Consider the following 15,330-nt stretch of genomic DNA (forward strand, 5'->3'; position numbering starts at 1 on the left):
TTTTTAATTACAATTGTTTTATATTAACATTGTGTTATAATTTTTCAAAACCTGCTTATTTTTTGCAAATGTCGAAGGATTTTAGTATAATTTAAAGTATTTTTGTTTTATAACATTATACAAATTTTAGCTTATTTAGAATATTAAATTTTAATTCGGATTTTTTTTAAGTATAAATTTTTAGGTAAAATGTGACAAAGTACCTATGTTTATTATTCTTATTTTTAACCAATAAGTTCCATTTCATACGAAATATCTCTTCTAAATTAATGATTAATTTTAAGTATAACGTACCAAATTCCGGCATGTTTCAACAGAATGTGTTCTAAACTATTTTATATAATTATCACATAACTTTTGAAAACCTACCACCTGACTTGAAATACCGGATTGCACTAAATGTATAAAAATATTAAGAAGTAGCACATTATTGCACATACTAAAATTGTTATCCTTTTAGATTTTAAGGGAATTTCACACAGTCAAATATTAAATAAAGTACATTATGATGATCTGATTTCCTCATAATCTTCCGGAAAATAGTTAAAACAAGTTTGTAAAAACTTGTTCATATTTTGGGCACTGTCGATAGAGCGATCTGTGTGATCAATCACTAATTAAAGCGGTCAATGTACAAATCTGCACTTTCGAGAAAAACCACACAAAAAATATGTCAATTGTGGAAAGATTGTTTTAATTGCTTCCAAATTGTTGAATTCTCTTCTTTAGATAGTCTAGAAAATTACTAGATGTTTGATATCAAGAAATGGGCATAGCTGTTGGAACTGTGCAATTTTGAAATATTGATCATGACCCCATTTAACATTGACAACAACAGAAAAAAGAAAGAAAGAAAAAGGAATGAAGCAAGAATTATTATTTTATACAAAAGGCATAATTTTATTCCCCAGACAATAGTGTGATCAGAACAGAGATTCGAATTTTTTATCGTTTAATGTTAATTTTATTTTTTGCGTATTTCGCCACATCTCAAAAACTTTCTGTGCGAATTGAAAAATTTTTGCGCAAAATTAAAAACAATTCGCTTATTTAAAGAAAATTCCTTGCAAAAAATACATTTCAATAAATATTGATTACTTTTTATTCTTTTATTTAATAATGGTCGAAAAAAATTTTGTATACTTTACAATTCCAACAAAATTATATACTTCACAATTCCAAATGTTTCCGACCATTTTTATATAAAATAATAAAAAGTAATCAATATTAACTGAAATTTATTTTTGCAAGGAATTTTCTTTAAATAAACGATTTTTTTTTAATTTTGTTCAAAAATCTTTAAATTCGCTCAAAAAGTTCTAAAGATATGCGAAATACGCAAAAAGAAAAATTAAAATTAAGAGGTCCAGACTTTGGACCGCTCTCTTGACTGTACAATGGAGACCAAATTTTACAAGTTGCCGCTACCCCCTATATTTTGGGGATCAGAAATCAGAATTCGTCGAAAAACAGGTGTGTTTATTCAGAGAAAGTACGTTTTTATATCTGACTTCGTTATTTAAAATATCGTCTGCACTAAGTATTTAACATATTTGAAATCACTCCCTCAAACCATTAAGTTTGAGTCCTGGAAAGTGAAGATACGAGCATTAGATTCAAAGTTATTTAGGGTGGTCAGTTTTCTTTTGTTGTTTTTTTTGCACTCAGTACATTGAATGCTTGTATAACATCTTATCCTGTAAGTATAACATCCTACATTATGCTTTCAAATGCTTTATTATTTCTCTAGCGAATTTTTATCTAGCGGAAAACACTACCAGCCATATTAATTTAATGTTTTATGCAAACAATTGAAATTTAGAAAGTTCAATTAGAAAATTGCTATATTTTAAATGCCTTTGAAGTGACTCATTCCGGTTGCCGACCGATGTAAACAATCGTGAAGAAGTTAACTCAAGAGTTGAGAAAGTGTTTCCAGTTTTTTATCGTCCGCGAACCGAATTTACTTCCACTAATATTTTCTTGCTTTTTCTGGTATAAAATTACATTGGGGAAAAATGATATTTTAAGAAATATTTTAATTTATTGTTTTCTTTCATAAATAGATGTTTATTTATTAAGAATATGGGGTGCCCTTTCACAAAAAATTGGCGCTGATTATGATAAAGTATAAAACTTACAATGTATCCCAATATACCCATGCATACTAATAGGTTTATACATCGTTCGAATGTTAAATAATATCATTTCGCAACCTGGGTTTCGATGAAAGTTTCGAAATAATAGAAGAAGAGTATTACGGCGCATAATATTTAATTAAATTTTAAAATTAATTCTGTTATTGTATAATATTACATATTTGTTGCAACTTCCGAACATTCAGATCGGCATTTAAAATATTTTATAGTAGTCAAGAAGTCTCTTTATAAAAGAATGCTGGGAAGTGAGATACAGATTTTCAAATGAGTTCCTTAAGTCATTAAACAAGTATGAAATAATTGCTTTTTCCACTTTCTTTTAACATTAGAATCAGAAATATTTTCCATTAACTCATCAATTTCTTTTCTTTATTCGGTCTAAATAAAAGAATTTTTTTTCTTTGACGTTGTATAAAGATTTATATTATGTTTAATAATATAATACAAATAACATTTTCTTCAGCTTAATTAAAATACATCTTGAATCTATCTGAGCATAAATATTATCGTTAGCTTACAGAATATGGAGAGAAAAAACTTAAAATCTCTGAGGAGGAAATTTTAGGAAATCCATATTCATTGAAAAAATTGCATTATTTCTTATGTAACTTAAAAATAAAGATAAACTCTACAACATAGCCTTATAAGCATTTTCATTCAAATTGGTACAAAACTTTTCCACTAGATAGCACCACAACAAACTAACTCTAGTGTCCATACTAACAAATTTTGACTTATCATAGTGGCGACATCTGCAAGCCAAAAGTTAACCAACTGTAACAAAGAGAATTATTTATTTCCAAAATGATTTTTTTTCTTTGATTATGATCTCACAAAAAAAAATTTTGATAAAAATAAAGTTTAAATACTCATTAATTTATTATCTATTTTAATCAATATGATCTATAATTATCTATAATAATTTATAACTATTGTATAATTTATTATGATTGTTAATGTATTATCTATTAAAGTTTAAATATTTATTGCTTATTTAAATCTTTAAAGGAGTCCCCGTAAAAGTTAAATTAAAAAAAAGAAACGTAATGTATAAGACGAAATCAGAAGATCGGACGATCGGACTCTTGAAGTAGAAATAATCTTTCAGCTTTTTCAGCTGAAAAATTTGTCTTTGCAACGCTGACAATTACAGTCATAAACTTGCCCAGATAGTTTTTCTAAGGTGTGGGTGTGTCACTGTAGTTCTAAACTTTTCGCAATATAATGTGACTTCAATGTGAAAGACTTTCCAAGTGAAAATTAATGTTATTTTGTAATAAAACACGAAATTTTACTTCATTTTAGAGTTTTAATAGTTTATATTGCCTGAACGGCCTAGCCTGAATATTGCCTGAACGGCATTAACTAGAGTGTCACCTCTAGGCACTCTATCACTTATTATATGAAAAATAAAATGTATTGTATGAACTATAGCAACCGCGATTCACACTTCCATTTATTTATGTTGACCTAAAAATATTTATAAAGCATTTTTAAAGAAATATATTTTGTCCTTGTTCCCTATATAGATGTCGTTAAAATGGATTATGATTCAAACATGATATGAGGCGGGTGGAAAAAAAATTCTTTGTAGCCTTTATTTAATGTATATTATTGTCTATTTCGGTTTTAGGCATTGCTCTCCTTTGTTTTTTATTTGTTATTAATAGCTGCTTTTGAGACGGCCATTTAACGGACAGTTTAGAGGTTTTTATAATTTTTTGGTTCAAAAGGGAGATTTATTAATATCAAGTCAAAGGATGGAAGGGTCAAAATTTCTATAAACACATACATATACTAAAAAAAAATTTAAAAAATTTTTAAGAAAAATTTTATTTTGTCCTTGTCCTTTATATAATTAGCACAGGATAAAAAGAGATAGAGCAAATAGGTTCCAAAATTTTTTTTAAAACAATCTCTTTGTGAAATACTGCAAGTCTCCATATTAAAAAAATTCCGAAAACAGATTTTGAAACAGAACATCGTTTTGAAAATAAATATTTAATTACTAATTCATTTCAGTAAAATATGAAATTATTATGATTTTATAATTTATTTATTAATTAATTTTAACTAATTTATTTTTTAATAATCCACTTTTGTAGAGATTCTCTTATATGACTGTAAAAAAAATCTAATTCGATTGCAAAAGAACTAATAAAATATTTTAGCTTAAGTACATAAATTGCTCTGATTTTACAACAAGCTAATAACATGGGAGCTTCATTACACTTTTAATTAATCAGATTTAAAAGATAGTCCAATAAATAGAAGAAAAAGTATTTCGTCGAAAAAATTATTGCTCAAGATTTTTGTCAATGAAAATATTTATTATGTTATTAATATTTATTTTATTTTAAATTACACCTAAAAACTCCCCTTACGCTTTTCTCTTTTATTGGGGGGGGGGTGGAAAGATTTGAGGGAGAGAAATGAATTTTTATAAACAGGCAAATGAGACATTGTTTTTTCTGTGATTTTTACGCTGAGTAGAAGGAGACCAATTGCGATACAAACAGATTAATAGTTTAGAGGTTATAAAATTTTTATGTACAAAAAGTGCGAATTTTTACGTTAATTTTTTCAAGTATCTGATATTGCTATCTAAATAAATGAAACATTGTTTCCTATGTATTTTTTTATGCTGAAGCGAATTGAGTTATACACAATTCAAAATAAAGATTATTTCTAAGCAGCATGTGTTTTCATGTATAAAAATTACTACTTTTGCCATAATTTAATGCACTTTTTACTTCGTTATCTATGGACTGTTTGAATATGTGTGATACATTTTCTGATGAATTTTTTTTTACTAATGTAAATTAGATAAAATTCAAACTGATAGGATTATAAGTTTAAAAAATTATGAGAGCTTTCTTTATAATAAGTACAATTCAAAAATAGTACTTTTCATGCAAATATTTTTCTTTATTTTAAATATTTACATCTTTTGAATTATATTTGGTCTCATTCAATTAAAAGAGAAGAAATACAGTGCCTTACTTGTCCGTATAGCAATATAAGATTCGCGAATAAATACAAGTACAAAATTGTACTTTTTGTACACGAAAAGCATATAACTTTTAAACTATTAGTTCGATCTTACTTATATATACTTCGATTCAAAAATATACAAATCGGAAGTAAACAGTTGACATCTTTCAAGTGCTCAACAATAGGCTCCCATTTTCAAGACCTGTTAGACGAGAATGAGAACAAATAAAAGTGAGAGGAAATATGAAACGTAAAGTTGCCAAGGAAAAATTGAAAAATAAAGGTGAGAAGCAAGACTAGAAAAATCGCATTATCCGAGGGAGAAAGAAGAAGATTTTATTTACGACACACTAGAGCTACACAATGAGCTATTTGCAACCCTCTGGGAAAGATCCCTGAGGATGATCCGGAGATTACATACATACGTCACATCCCGTTTTACAGAGAGTACGTTTACATTTACGCAACGGACCCGTTTACATTTACGCAACATCCATCCTCCCGCAGATCGTAATTTTGACCTGAACGATCAATCTCTCATCCAGTACACCCAGAGGTATTGATTCGTTATGAGAACTTGGCGTACATTGTAATGCAGATATAGCAAGCACCAGTCACCATCTTGTTAGTTAAGCGATGAAAAACAGAACCACTGCTGCCGAGAGAGGCAAATCAGGGTAAATGCATTTCCACTCTCTCTGAAGAGGTCGTGAAGAACTATATGTCATTAACAAGGGAAGTAGCATTCATGTGAATAAAACAAGATTCCAGGGCATACGTTGAGCTAATGTGACTGGGGTGGAAATAATTTGGGCGCGGTCGAAATTAAAGTTCTGTCAAAAATTTCAACAATGTGCAGCAATGAGTGCTTTCTCGTATTCTTGATAACGGATAATATCTATCATGTTCTTTAAGTCTAAATTTTAGAGCTCGTCCAGTTTGTCCGATGTAGACAAGGTCTCATGCACCGACAAGGAAATTACATTAAAAAAGTTAAAAAATCATATATATATAAATTTCTGTTTGAAATTTTATTAAAAAAATGTTTGGATACGGAGCATACCTCATTTTTTTTTCTTTATTTTTCAGTTAATCTGTAGAAAATGAAAAAATTTTCATTTAAGAATTTCATGACAAAAAAAAATTTTTTTTTTTTTAATCTTATATCTATAATACCGAAATATATTTGATAATTTGCTGTTTAAAAAAGTTGTGTGACATTCTAGGAATGAAATTTGATAACATGAAAAAATTTCTAAAATCGCATTTGACTGGACCATAATCTCTGGTCACACGTTCTCTGGTTCAGGTCAAAATTACTATACGCCGATAGATGGTGTGTGAATGCGCCCCCTGTAACGGATGTGACGTATGTATGTTGTCTCCGGATCATTCTCAGAAATGTTTCACAGACCGTCGCTAATAGCCCTTTGTGCAGCTCCAGTGAGACATAAGCAAAAGAAAGAGCGAACGGACCTTTATGCAGGAAAATAGGCGATCGCAACGATCGAATACGCCATCTGGGAGAAGACCGGTTCCATGCTTTTGGCCCTTCTCCTTTACTTCCCCACCGCTTTTCAGTTGAATAGGAATGTACTACGATATTTTTCCTTTTCTCAATATTTTTTGTTTTTAGTTAATAAAGAAATTTTTTTAAATTTCCATGATGCTTTCTTTTAGAACTATGTTTAATGTACTTTTCAGTTCCATATAGTTTCCCAACTTAAAAGAATTTATCTATATGAAAATCTGGACTGATCATTAAGACACGGTTCCCAGCAGATCACCGAAGTCAAGCATCACTGGCTGCGGTCAGTGTGCGGGTGGGTGACCACTTGGATTAGTCTGCGTAGGGACCGAGGGTGTGCGGTATTGGTCCTCGTTAAACCGTTCTACCGCTAAGTGCTCGACTTCGCGTGCAGGTCATCGGGCTACCGAAGCGGGTGTGCCTCCCCCTCTGAAGAGGATCAAAATTGTGATGGCATGTCTTCGGATCATCCTCAGGGATGTTCCCCAGACCGTCGCCAGTAGCCCATTGTGCAGCCCTAGTGCGACGTAAATTAACTACAACAACTATATGAAAATCAAGACAAAAACTATTGTACTTCCTTCTTCTATGACTCTCCACACGCTACCGCTGAAAACATGTAAAGTGTTGCCATGTGTAGAGAGTCTCATCAATCACACTTCAGCATTCTTGCATGTTATTTTTCCTCCATATACAGTGAATGGCTCTTTTACAAAATAGAATTTTAGCGCAAATCCGAAAACTACGTAAGAGCATCATTACTAGCTAGTAAGGATTGAACTGTAACAAAATTACTCTGTCATAGTTAAAATTAAAAATATCTTTTGTCTCTAATTCAGTTAATTTGCAAACATTAATTTTAAGGTAGGTATGTAGGTAGGTACTTTATTTCCATTAATTTTAAACTTACTTTTAGGTATTTACCAAGCCTCATGACGCAGTTAAGATTATTTTCCGATTTTAGTTACTCTGAGGTGGCGCGCTAATTTTCATTATTGTTTAGATCGCCATTCTGTCGTGGTAATATTTTTGTTATTAAGTTGCTGTCCTATATTTACTTATAAAAATGGTTAAGCGTAAGAATAGAGTAGTATATGACTCAAGTAGCGATGACAGTGATAGTGCTGGAGAAATCAGCGATTCTGATTCATCATCTGGTGGCAAGGAAAACAATGTTGAAAACAACAAACCGGATACCACAACTCCTAAAAAAGCAGACACCACCGATTCAGAAACTTCTGAAAGTGATGATGACTGGACTGTTGATGGTAAAGGCGGTAAGAAAAAGAAAAAGGTTAAAAAACCTCCCCCAACAAAGAAACAGCAAGAGGATGTCAAAAGTTCGAGTAGTGAAGATGAGGATGAAAATCCCCGAAGCTCTGAACCCGAAGAAGGAGAAGTATCAGATTCAGATAGTGGTTCAGGTGAGGCATCAGATAGTGATGAGTTTAATGATGGATATGATGAAAATTTAATGGGTGATGAAGAAGATAAAGCTAGACTTATGCAGATGACTGAAAAGGAACGTGAACAAGAAATCTACAATCGTGTTGAAAAAAGAGAGGTTTTAAAAACCAGGTTCGAAATTGAAAAAAAGTTACGTCTTGCCAAGAAAAAGGAACAAAAAATGAAAGCTAAAAAAGAAGAGATGAAGCAAAAGATTGATGCCAGTTCTCGAAGCAAAGAAAGACGTAGGAACATTGAAGAAAAGAAGGACAAGTTGGACAAAAAAGCTCAAGCTATAAAAGATTTAAAGGAACAGAGAGAGAAAAAAAGAAAGTTGATGGAACTGCAACAACAAAAAACTGAAACTGATGAGCAGAAGGACGAAGAAGATGGTGAATCTGATAAAGATTCCGACCAGCCTGTTAAGAAACTTAAAGCGAGTGACATTTACTCAGATGATGATGATGAAGATGCAAGTGGTAATGAAAGAGATAATCAAAGTGAGGCATCATATCATTCGCGTAGTGAAGATGAAGATGATCCTTCAAGTAAGAAGTCTGAATTCATTAATACAAAAGAAGAATTATCTAAAATTAGATTATCTAGATATAAGTTAGAAAAATGGGTTCATGCTCCATTCTTTACTAAAACTGTTTCTGGTTGTTTTGTTAGAATTGGCATTGGTACAAATGATGGTCGCCCTGTTTATAGGGTTGCCGAAATCATTGATGTTGTTGAAACTGCTAAAATATATCAGTTAGGTACTACTAGAACAAACAAAGGACTGAGACTGAAACATGGTCTGCAAGATAGAGTTTTTCGTTTAGAGTTTGTTTCTAATTCTGAATTCACAGACTCCGAATTTTATAAGTGGAAAGAGACATTAATGTTAGAAAATATAGCTTTGCCAACGCAGGATGATATTAACAAAAAATTGAAAGATATACAAGTAGCTCTGAACTATCAGTATAAAGAAAAAGATGTTGAAACAATTGTAAAAGAGAAAGAGAGGTTTAAGAAAAATCCTCATAACTATGCCATGAAAAAGACTCAGGTCTTGAAAAATAAAGAAATGGCTGAAATCAATGGTGATGAGGAAGAAATTCAAAAATGGGCGGCAGAGCTAGACAGGCTTGAAGAACGAGCAAAAGAATTGGATAAAATGAGGACTAGTACGATTAGTGGTATTTCATATATAAATGTTCGTAATCGGCAGCGAAATATTATTGAAGCAGAAAAGGCTATTTTAGAAGCAGCTCTTGAGAAAGAAAGTGGAGATGATCCCTTTACAAGACGAAGATGTGCTCCAACTTTAGTAACAAAAAGCAGAGATGTGCCGATGAATTCTGCCCTGCTTCTTGAGTTAGCTAAGCAAAAGGAATTGGAGAAGAAAAGAAAGCAAGAAGAAGATGTGCAAAAGAAAAAGGAACTTGAAAACCAAAAAATGGCTAATAATTCTTCGCAAAACAATCATGATGAAGATTTATTCAGTGCCCATGATTTTGAAATTAAAATTGATCTTCAAATGCCCAACTCAATTTCAATAACTGCTCATTCAAATAGAGTGCCGTCTGCTCCTCCAGCTGCACCGAAAAGATCTTTAAATTTGGAAGAATATAAAAAAAGGAGACGGCTTATATGATATTTTTTTTATGTTCGTTAAATGTTAATGGGTTAGTTACATAATGAATGTTTTTAATTTCTTTATTTTGTTGTAGTAGAAGTTTTTTCATTGTCGTATGCAATATAAATATATTAGCACTAACTTTTTCTAAGTAAATTGTTCTGTACTATTGAAGTTCAGATTAATGTTTCCAACTTCATTGAAGTACATAATTTTAAAAATTCACTGTTTAAAAGCAGTTTTGAAAATAGCAGAGGTTTAGTAAATTTTCTTGATTGTGCAACTGTTTAGTAAATTTTCAGATTTTCAATGTATATATGAGAGTTAGACTTGTATTTTGCATCTGAAAGTAACTGCTTTGTTGAAAAATTTGTTTTTGTGTAGAGTTTTAAAAAAGTTGCCGAAATGCTGTTCGTTTTATGTTGATTAATAGCAGTTTGTTGTCACATGCCTAACTTTGTTTTCCTACTTCTTAATTTGAAAGAGAAAAAAAAAAAACTCTTTTTGGTGGAGGAGGATTTCATTAGGCTTTGCAACCACTTATTGAATGGTGAAATTTTAAAAAAAAATTTCATTTGCTTCTAAATCAACTTAATACTTTAAAAAACATAACTGAATTCTAATAATAGCTAATTCTAATATTTTTGACAGTTTGATTGATATAAGCAACAAACAATGTGTGTGTGTGTTTTTTTTTTTTTTTCCTAGCTGCTTTGTTTAAAAATTGTTTGTCTAGTCTCTTAAAAAAAAATTTACATGAAAAAAATGTTCATTCTACGCAAATCAATAACAGTTCATTGTAGTGAGTTTTGATAAAAAATAGAATTTTTTAATTTACAATGTAGAATGCTTTTTTTTGGGAGGTGATTAATTTAACAGTTGCATATGATTTTTTTTTTCAAACTGTTTTTTTTTTTATCAATTGAGAACTTTATAAAATACATATATGTGATAGTGCTGGAGNGTTTTTTTTTTTTTTTTCAAGTTGATTTAAATAATTTTGAGTGTTTTTATTTTATCTAGTTCCATGAAGGTTCTTAGCCTTTGAAAATCTCTGATCTATTATTAACAAATTATTCACATTGAAAATAATTTTTTTTCATCTTAAATCTTTTTGAAAGTTTGTAGCTAAACTCTTTTTTTTTTTTTCTAAATTGTATGGTGTTAATAATTTAGGTCAATTTTGTGTTCTAACTGATATCTGTTTTTTTTTTTTTTTTTAAGAAACTTTTTTTTAATTGAAATTATATAAAATTTTTGGCATTGACAACATGATTTCGGTACTGATTTGTTCTAAATTATTAATTTATGCTCCTCTTTTTTTTTTTTTTTTTACTTTACTTTAAATACAAATGCTTGGAAATGTTTCAAGGATTGAGAAATTTTTTATAAGCACCAGCTTTTGATGATTTCAATCCTGGAAAAAATGGTCTATTGGCTTAATGTATTAACTATGAAAATTAACATACTTCTTAATATTCATATTTCAAATGCCACTTTGCATATTGAACTGTAAATAATAGAATATAATTAAGGATGGAAAAAAATTTCTTAATAATAAACCTGCTTATTATGTAAATATATATTAAATATATACCAGTCTATATTAGATGTTTTAAGTAAGGTATTCTTATAATGTAAAATATATTGTAGAAAAAATATCCATGCAAATTGTTAAAATGAAACTAAACATTTTCATTAAAAAAAATTCAACATTTCTTGAAGATGAGAGCTCTCAGAAAAAAGATTTTCTAAATATAAAGAATTTTTTTTTTTCCTTTTGCTCAAAATTATAATTTTGTATAATTAGTAATTACTGCACCATATTTTTACTTCATATAATTATTATATGTTAATATGTAAACAGTATTACATATTTTTTGTGCTTATTAATTCAATGTTTTAAATGTATCCAGTTTTTAAAAAAACTTCATGCATTTTGGTTTCATGACTATCATCCCAATTTTTGGATATTTTAACTATTAATAGCGATTTTTTTTTTAAATATAATCAAAAAGAAACTATCAATTTATGTGAGTTTGTATGCACAAGTAAAAAAAAAACCTTTTCCTTTAGTTTCTAATAATAGTTTATTTTACTAGAAGATAAAATTTAAAAAACATAGAAAAGTATGCACTATTTAATCAAAATTTGTTGCTGGATCTGAATGTTTTCTGAATTCTTATTAGTAACTTTTACTATTATTCAATTTCAGATAATTTCAGTTTTATGACATATTTAGTAGTGTGGATTATGATTGAAAAGGAGTACACTTTTTAAAGATAGGTATTAAAAAAGTTGTGCAATTTATTAACAGCGGTAATATTATTTGTTCTGACCAATGAATTTAAATTCATTCTTAATTTAAATCCAATCCATTTTTTGATCTTGATAATTTCAGCTTTGAGTCAGTTCAGAAATAATTGATTGTAGTGAATTTGTTATTTCAATTAATTTTATATCTATAATCATACATTTTTCAAGCCGGGCGAAAGTACTCTTACTAAGCAGATTTATTTTTACTAATAATAAATATATTGGAATTTCTTGTTTTTAAATATGTTTTTGAGAGATTTTTTTTTTATTTTTTAAATCCACCGCCAAAAATGTTAGTATCCACCAATTTTTAAAATTGTTTTCACTTCCTTTTATAAATTTTTCATCTTGATTCAGCCCAAAAAATAATCAATTTTATTCATGTGATCACCTAACTTGGTGTCTGTTCATATATGTATGTGATATACAAACTGCCAATAAAGCTGAATTTTCTATGTAAACAGGATACCTACTTTTCATTGCTGTTTCTTCAACAGCATTATACCCCCAACAAATCCGCACTGAATGTTTTTACACCATGACCTGCCAATATTGCATAATTTTTTTGACTGTCTGTAATACTCAGCAATATGATGATGCTTATGAATTTAGTTTTTCTACTTTCCTTCTGTTGGTTTTATGGTAGTACTTCTGCATTTTGAGGGCTCCCGTAAATTGTAACATGTATAGCACAGCTAACTTCCAAATTTATAGTTTGCTGAAAACAATAGTCAATGTCACATGACATATTTTAACTTAATTTGTCTGATTTCCAACATAGGTTGCTCTGTGAGGCACTGTTATGTGAACCAAGCAATAGTTCGTTTTTAGTTCAATCGATTCTTTGTGCAGAAAAAAAATGTTCACCAAAGTGTTATGAAAATAATCTAGAATTTCTTTCTGTATTTGTATTTATAAGTTGATTTTTAGTTAAACCTTAACAGCTTTGCTAACACATTTTTTTTTCCTTCTAAAAATTTGATTATCCAGTAATTCAAATGTAACAATGCATAAAACCGTAGTTACTTTTATTTATTTATCATTTTTTTTAATAATATAAAATTATGCTTATGAAAGTCATGATTTCTAAGTTTCGTTGAACAATGATTATTTGTTTGGTAATTCTTATATATATATATATATATAGGCACAGCACAGAAAATTGTTCCAAAATTAGTTCATGTTTTAAAGTTATTGATTAGAATATCTTACACTGCCATGCAATTGAACATAAGTATGTAACATAACTATGCAACATAAGTGCTTTAGAATTGTTTTTAAAAAAAGTTACTTGATAATTATTTTCTTTCTATTGTTAATGCAAAAAGTTATTCTTGTGAAACAATGCTTATGAAAGTTATTATTTCTAAATTTGGTTGAACAATAATTATTTGAATGGTAATTCTCATAAGCACTGTGCAGAAAATTGTTCCAAAATTAAATCATGTTATAAAGGTATTGATTAGAATACCTTACACTGCCATGCAATCGAACATAAGTATGTAACATAAATATGCAATATAAGTGCTTTACGATAGTTTCTAAGAAAAGTGACGTGATCATAATTTTCTTTCTATTGTTTATGCTAAAAGTTCAACTTCCCAAAAAACTGATAAAATAAAACTTACTTTTGAAAAAAGACGTATGCAATAAGTATTTTATAATACAAAAATGACAAGTATATAAAAATCAAAATTTTTTTTTTGTCCCTTATATTGATTTTTTTATTGCACAACAGTAAAACCTTGCATAATATTACATGTTTAATGTATACTAAATTATTACATCAAGTACAATTCTTGCAAGCTAAGTCTCTTAAAATGTTTGATAAGTTCGCTTTTTTTGGTACCATTTTGTCTTTTCAAACAAAAAAATTTATTTACTGTTTCACTCTTTTGACTATTCTTTTTGAAGTGGATGCAAGTCTTTCTAAATATTTAATGCCATTTTATCCATTTATTTTCTTTTAAATTTTTGTTGCAACAACTTCATTGATTTTCATGAATTTGTGTTTTCCATAACTGATTCTTAACTACTTTTAAAAATAATCTTTGCAAGTTATGTAAATATTCCAGTAGATTAAAATTGATATAAAAAAATTTGTAAAATAATGTGTACAGAAAACCAAAAAAAAATTTCTCTAAATAATCAATAATGTGTATGAAATGTGTATTTATTGTTTAGCATATCTTGTAAGGCAAATAAAAGTTACTATACAAGTTTTTATTATTGGTTTTATTACTTTCCAGGAATTATATTTTGTTCATATCAAACTTAATGCAAAGTGTGTTTATCTTTCATGTAATATGTGCTTTAGAGGCCTATTTCCTCTTGATCCTACTTAATCACCTATGACATGAAGATGGGGAGTAAAAATTCTAAATAAGCATGTAATCCTCTTTATTTAATTTTCACAAATTAACTGTATTTGGTAGTATCTTTTAATGCATGACCATTAATGAAAACAGATTTCAAGATATAAGGCGTGTTGTATTTTAGATTCTTTATTAATAAGTTTTTTGTTCTTAAAAGTAGTTTTATCATGTACTTTTACCTTTCTTTTTTTATAAATATCTTTGTTTTTGTGCAATATGGGTTATAAGTATTTTTGCATCATCCAAATCTGTTTTCAGTAGTTTAAACTGTATTTAAAAAAAAAATTTAATATCACAAATGTGTAGTTTTAAAGTTATAAGGAAAATTCCATAGAAGTACTAAATATTATCAAGTGCTATTTCTCTAATGCTGTCGAATAATTCCACATCATCAAACACCAAGCTATCATCCAAGATGGTGAGAGTAGATGACTCTTAAATGAAAATTCCTTTGAACTTTAAAACTAAGCATTATAAACTAATTGAAACAAAATATTTTAAGCACTTAACTTGCAACTGAGTTGTAAAATATAAATTTACATTATCTATTAGCTAATATTATTGGCAACATTATAATAGAAATACAGTAGAGCGCCGATTATCTGAATGTCCAATTATCCGAACTGTGTCTAAATTATTTCTTTTTTTATTTAAAGTTTAGAATACTTTTTAACTTATCAACAATTTTTCTAAACTAGTAGATCTTCCGGATGAAGAGATGCCAGGTTATGCAGCAGAAGAAATAGACTGGTGTTGAGACACTGAAAACAACCCAGGAGTTTAAATGATGATGAAATTGTTGCTGAAATTTTAAATGAAAATTGGAACTCCACAGACAAAGAGGAAGAAGTTGGTGATCAAGTTCAAGATAGTGGACATTCTCATACA

The 15,330-nt window shown here is 29.0% G+C and overlaps 1 protein-coding gene across 2 annotated transcripts; it reads left to right on the forward strand.

Annotated features, from left to right (window-relative positions):
- The first annotated feature begins 7,594 nt into the window (after positions 1 to 7,594).
- LOC107443116 (RNA polymerase-associated protein RTF1 homolog) lies at positions 7,595 to 15,188 on the forward strand. Of its 2 annotated transcripts, XR_011637294.1 has the most exons (3): positions 7,595 to 9,800; positions 11,967 to 12,037; positions 15,144 to 15,188. XR_011637294.1 is itself a non-coding variant. In XM_016056882.3 (2 exons), exon 1 carries the CDS (start codon positions 7,748 to 7,750, stop codon positions 9,767 to 9,769), a length of 2,022 nt encoding a protein of 673 aa, XP_015912368.1. In that variant the 5' UTR covers positions 7,595 to 7,747; the 3' UTR covers positions 9,770 to 9,800; positions 11,967 to 14,293. The 2 variants fall into 2 exon arrangements, 1 of the variants encoding a protein (XP_015912368.1); XM_016056882.3 differs by lacking the exon at positions 15,144 to 15,188 and having other exon boundaries at positions 11,967 to 14,293.
- Positions 15,189 to 15,330: the final 142 nt, after the last annotated feature.

Source organism: Parasteatoda tepidariorum, chromosome 7 (assembly GCF_043381705.1).
Source record: "Parasteatoda tepidariorum isolate YZ-2023 chromosome 7, CAS_Ptep_4.0, whole genome shotgun sequence".
Lineage (NCBI taxonomy): Eukaryota > Metazoa > Arthropoda > Arachnida > Araneae > Theridiidae > Parasteatoda > Parasteatoda tepidariorum.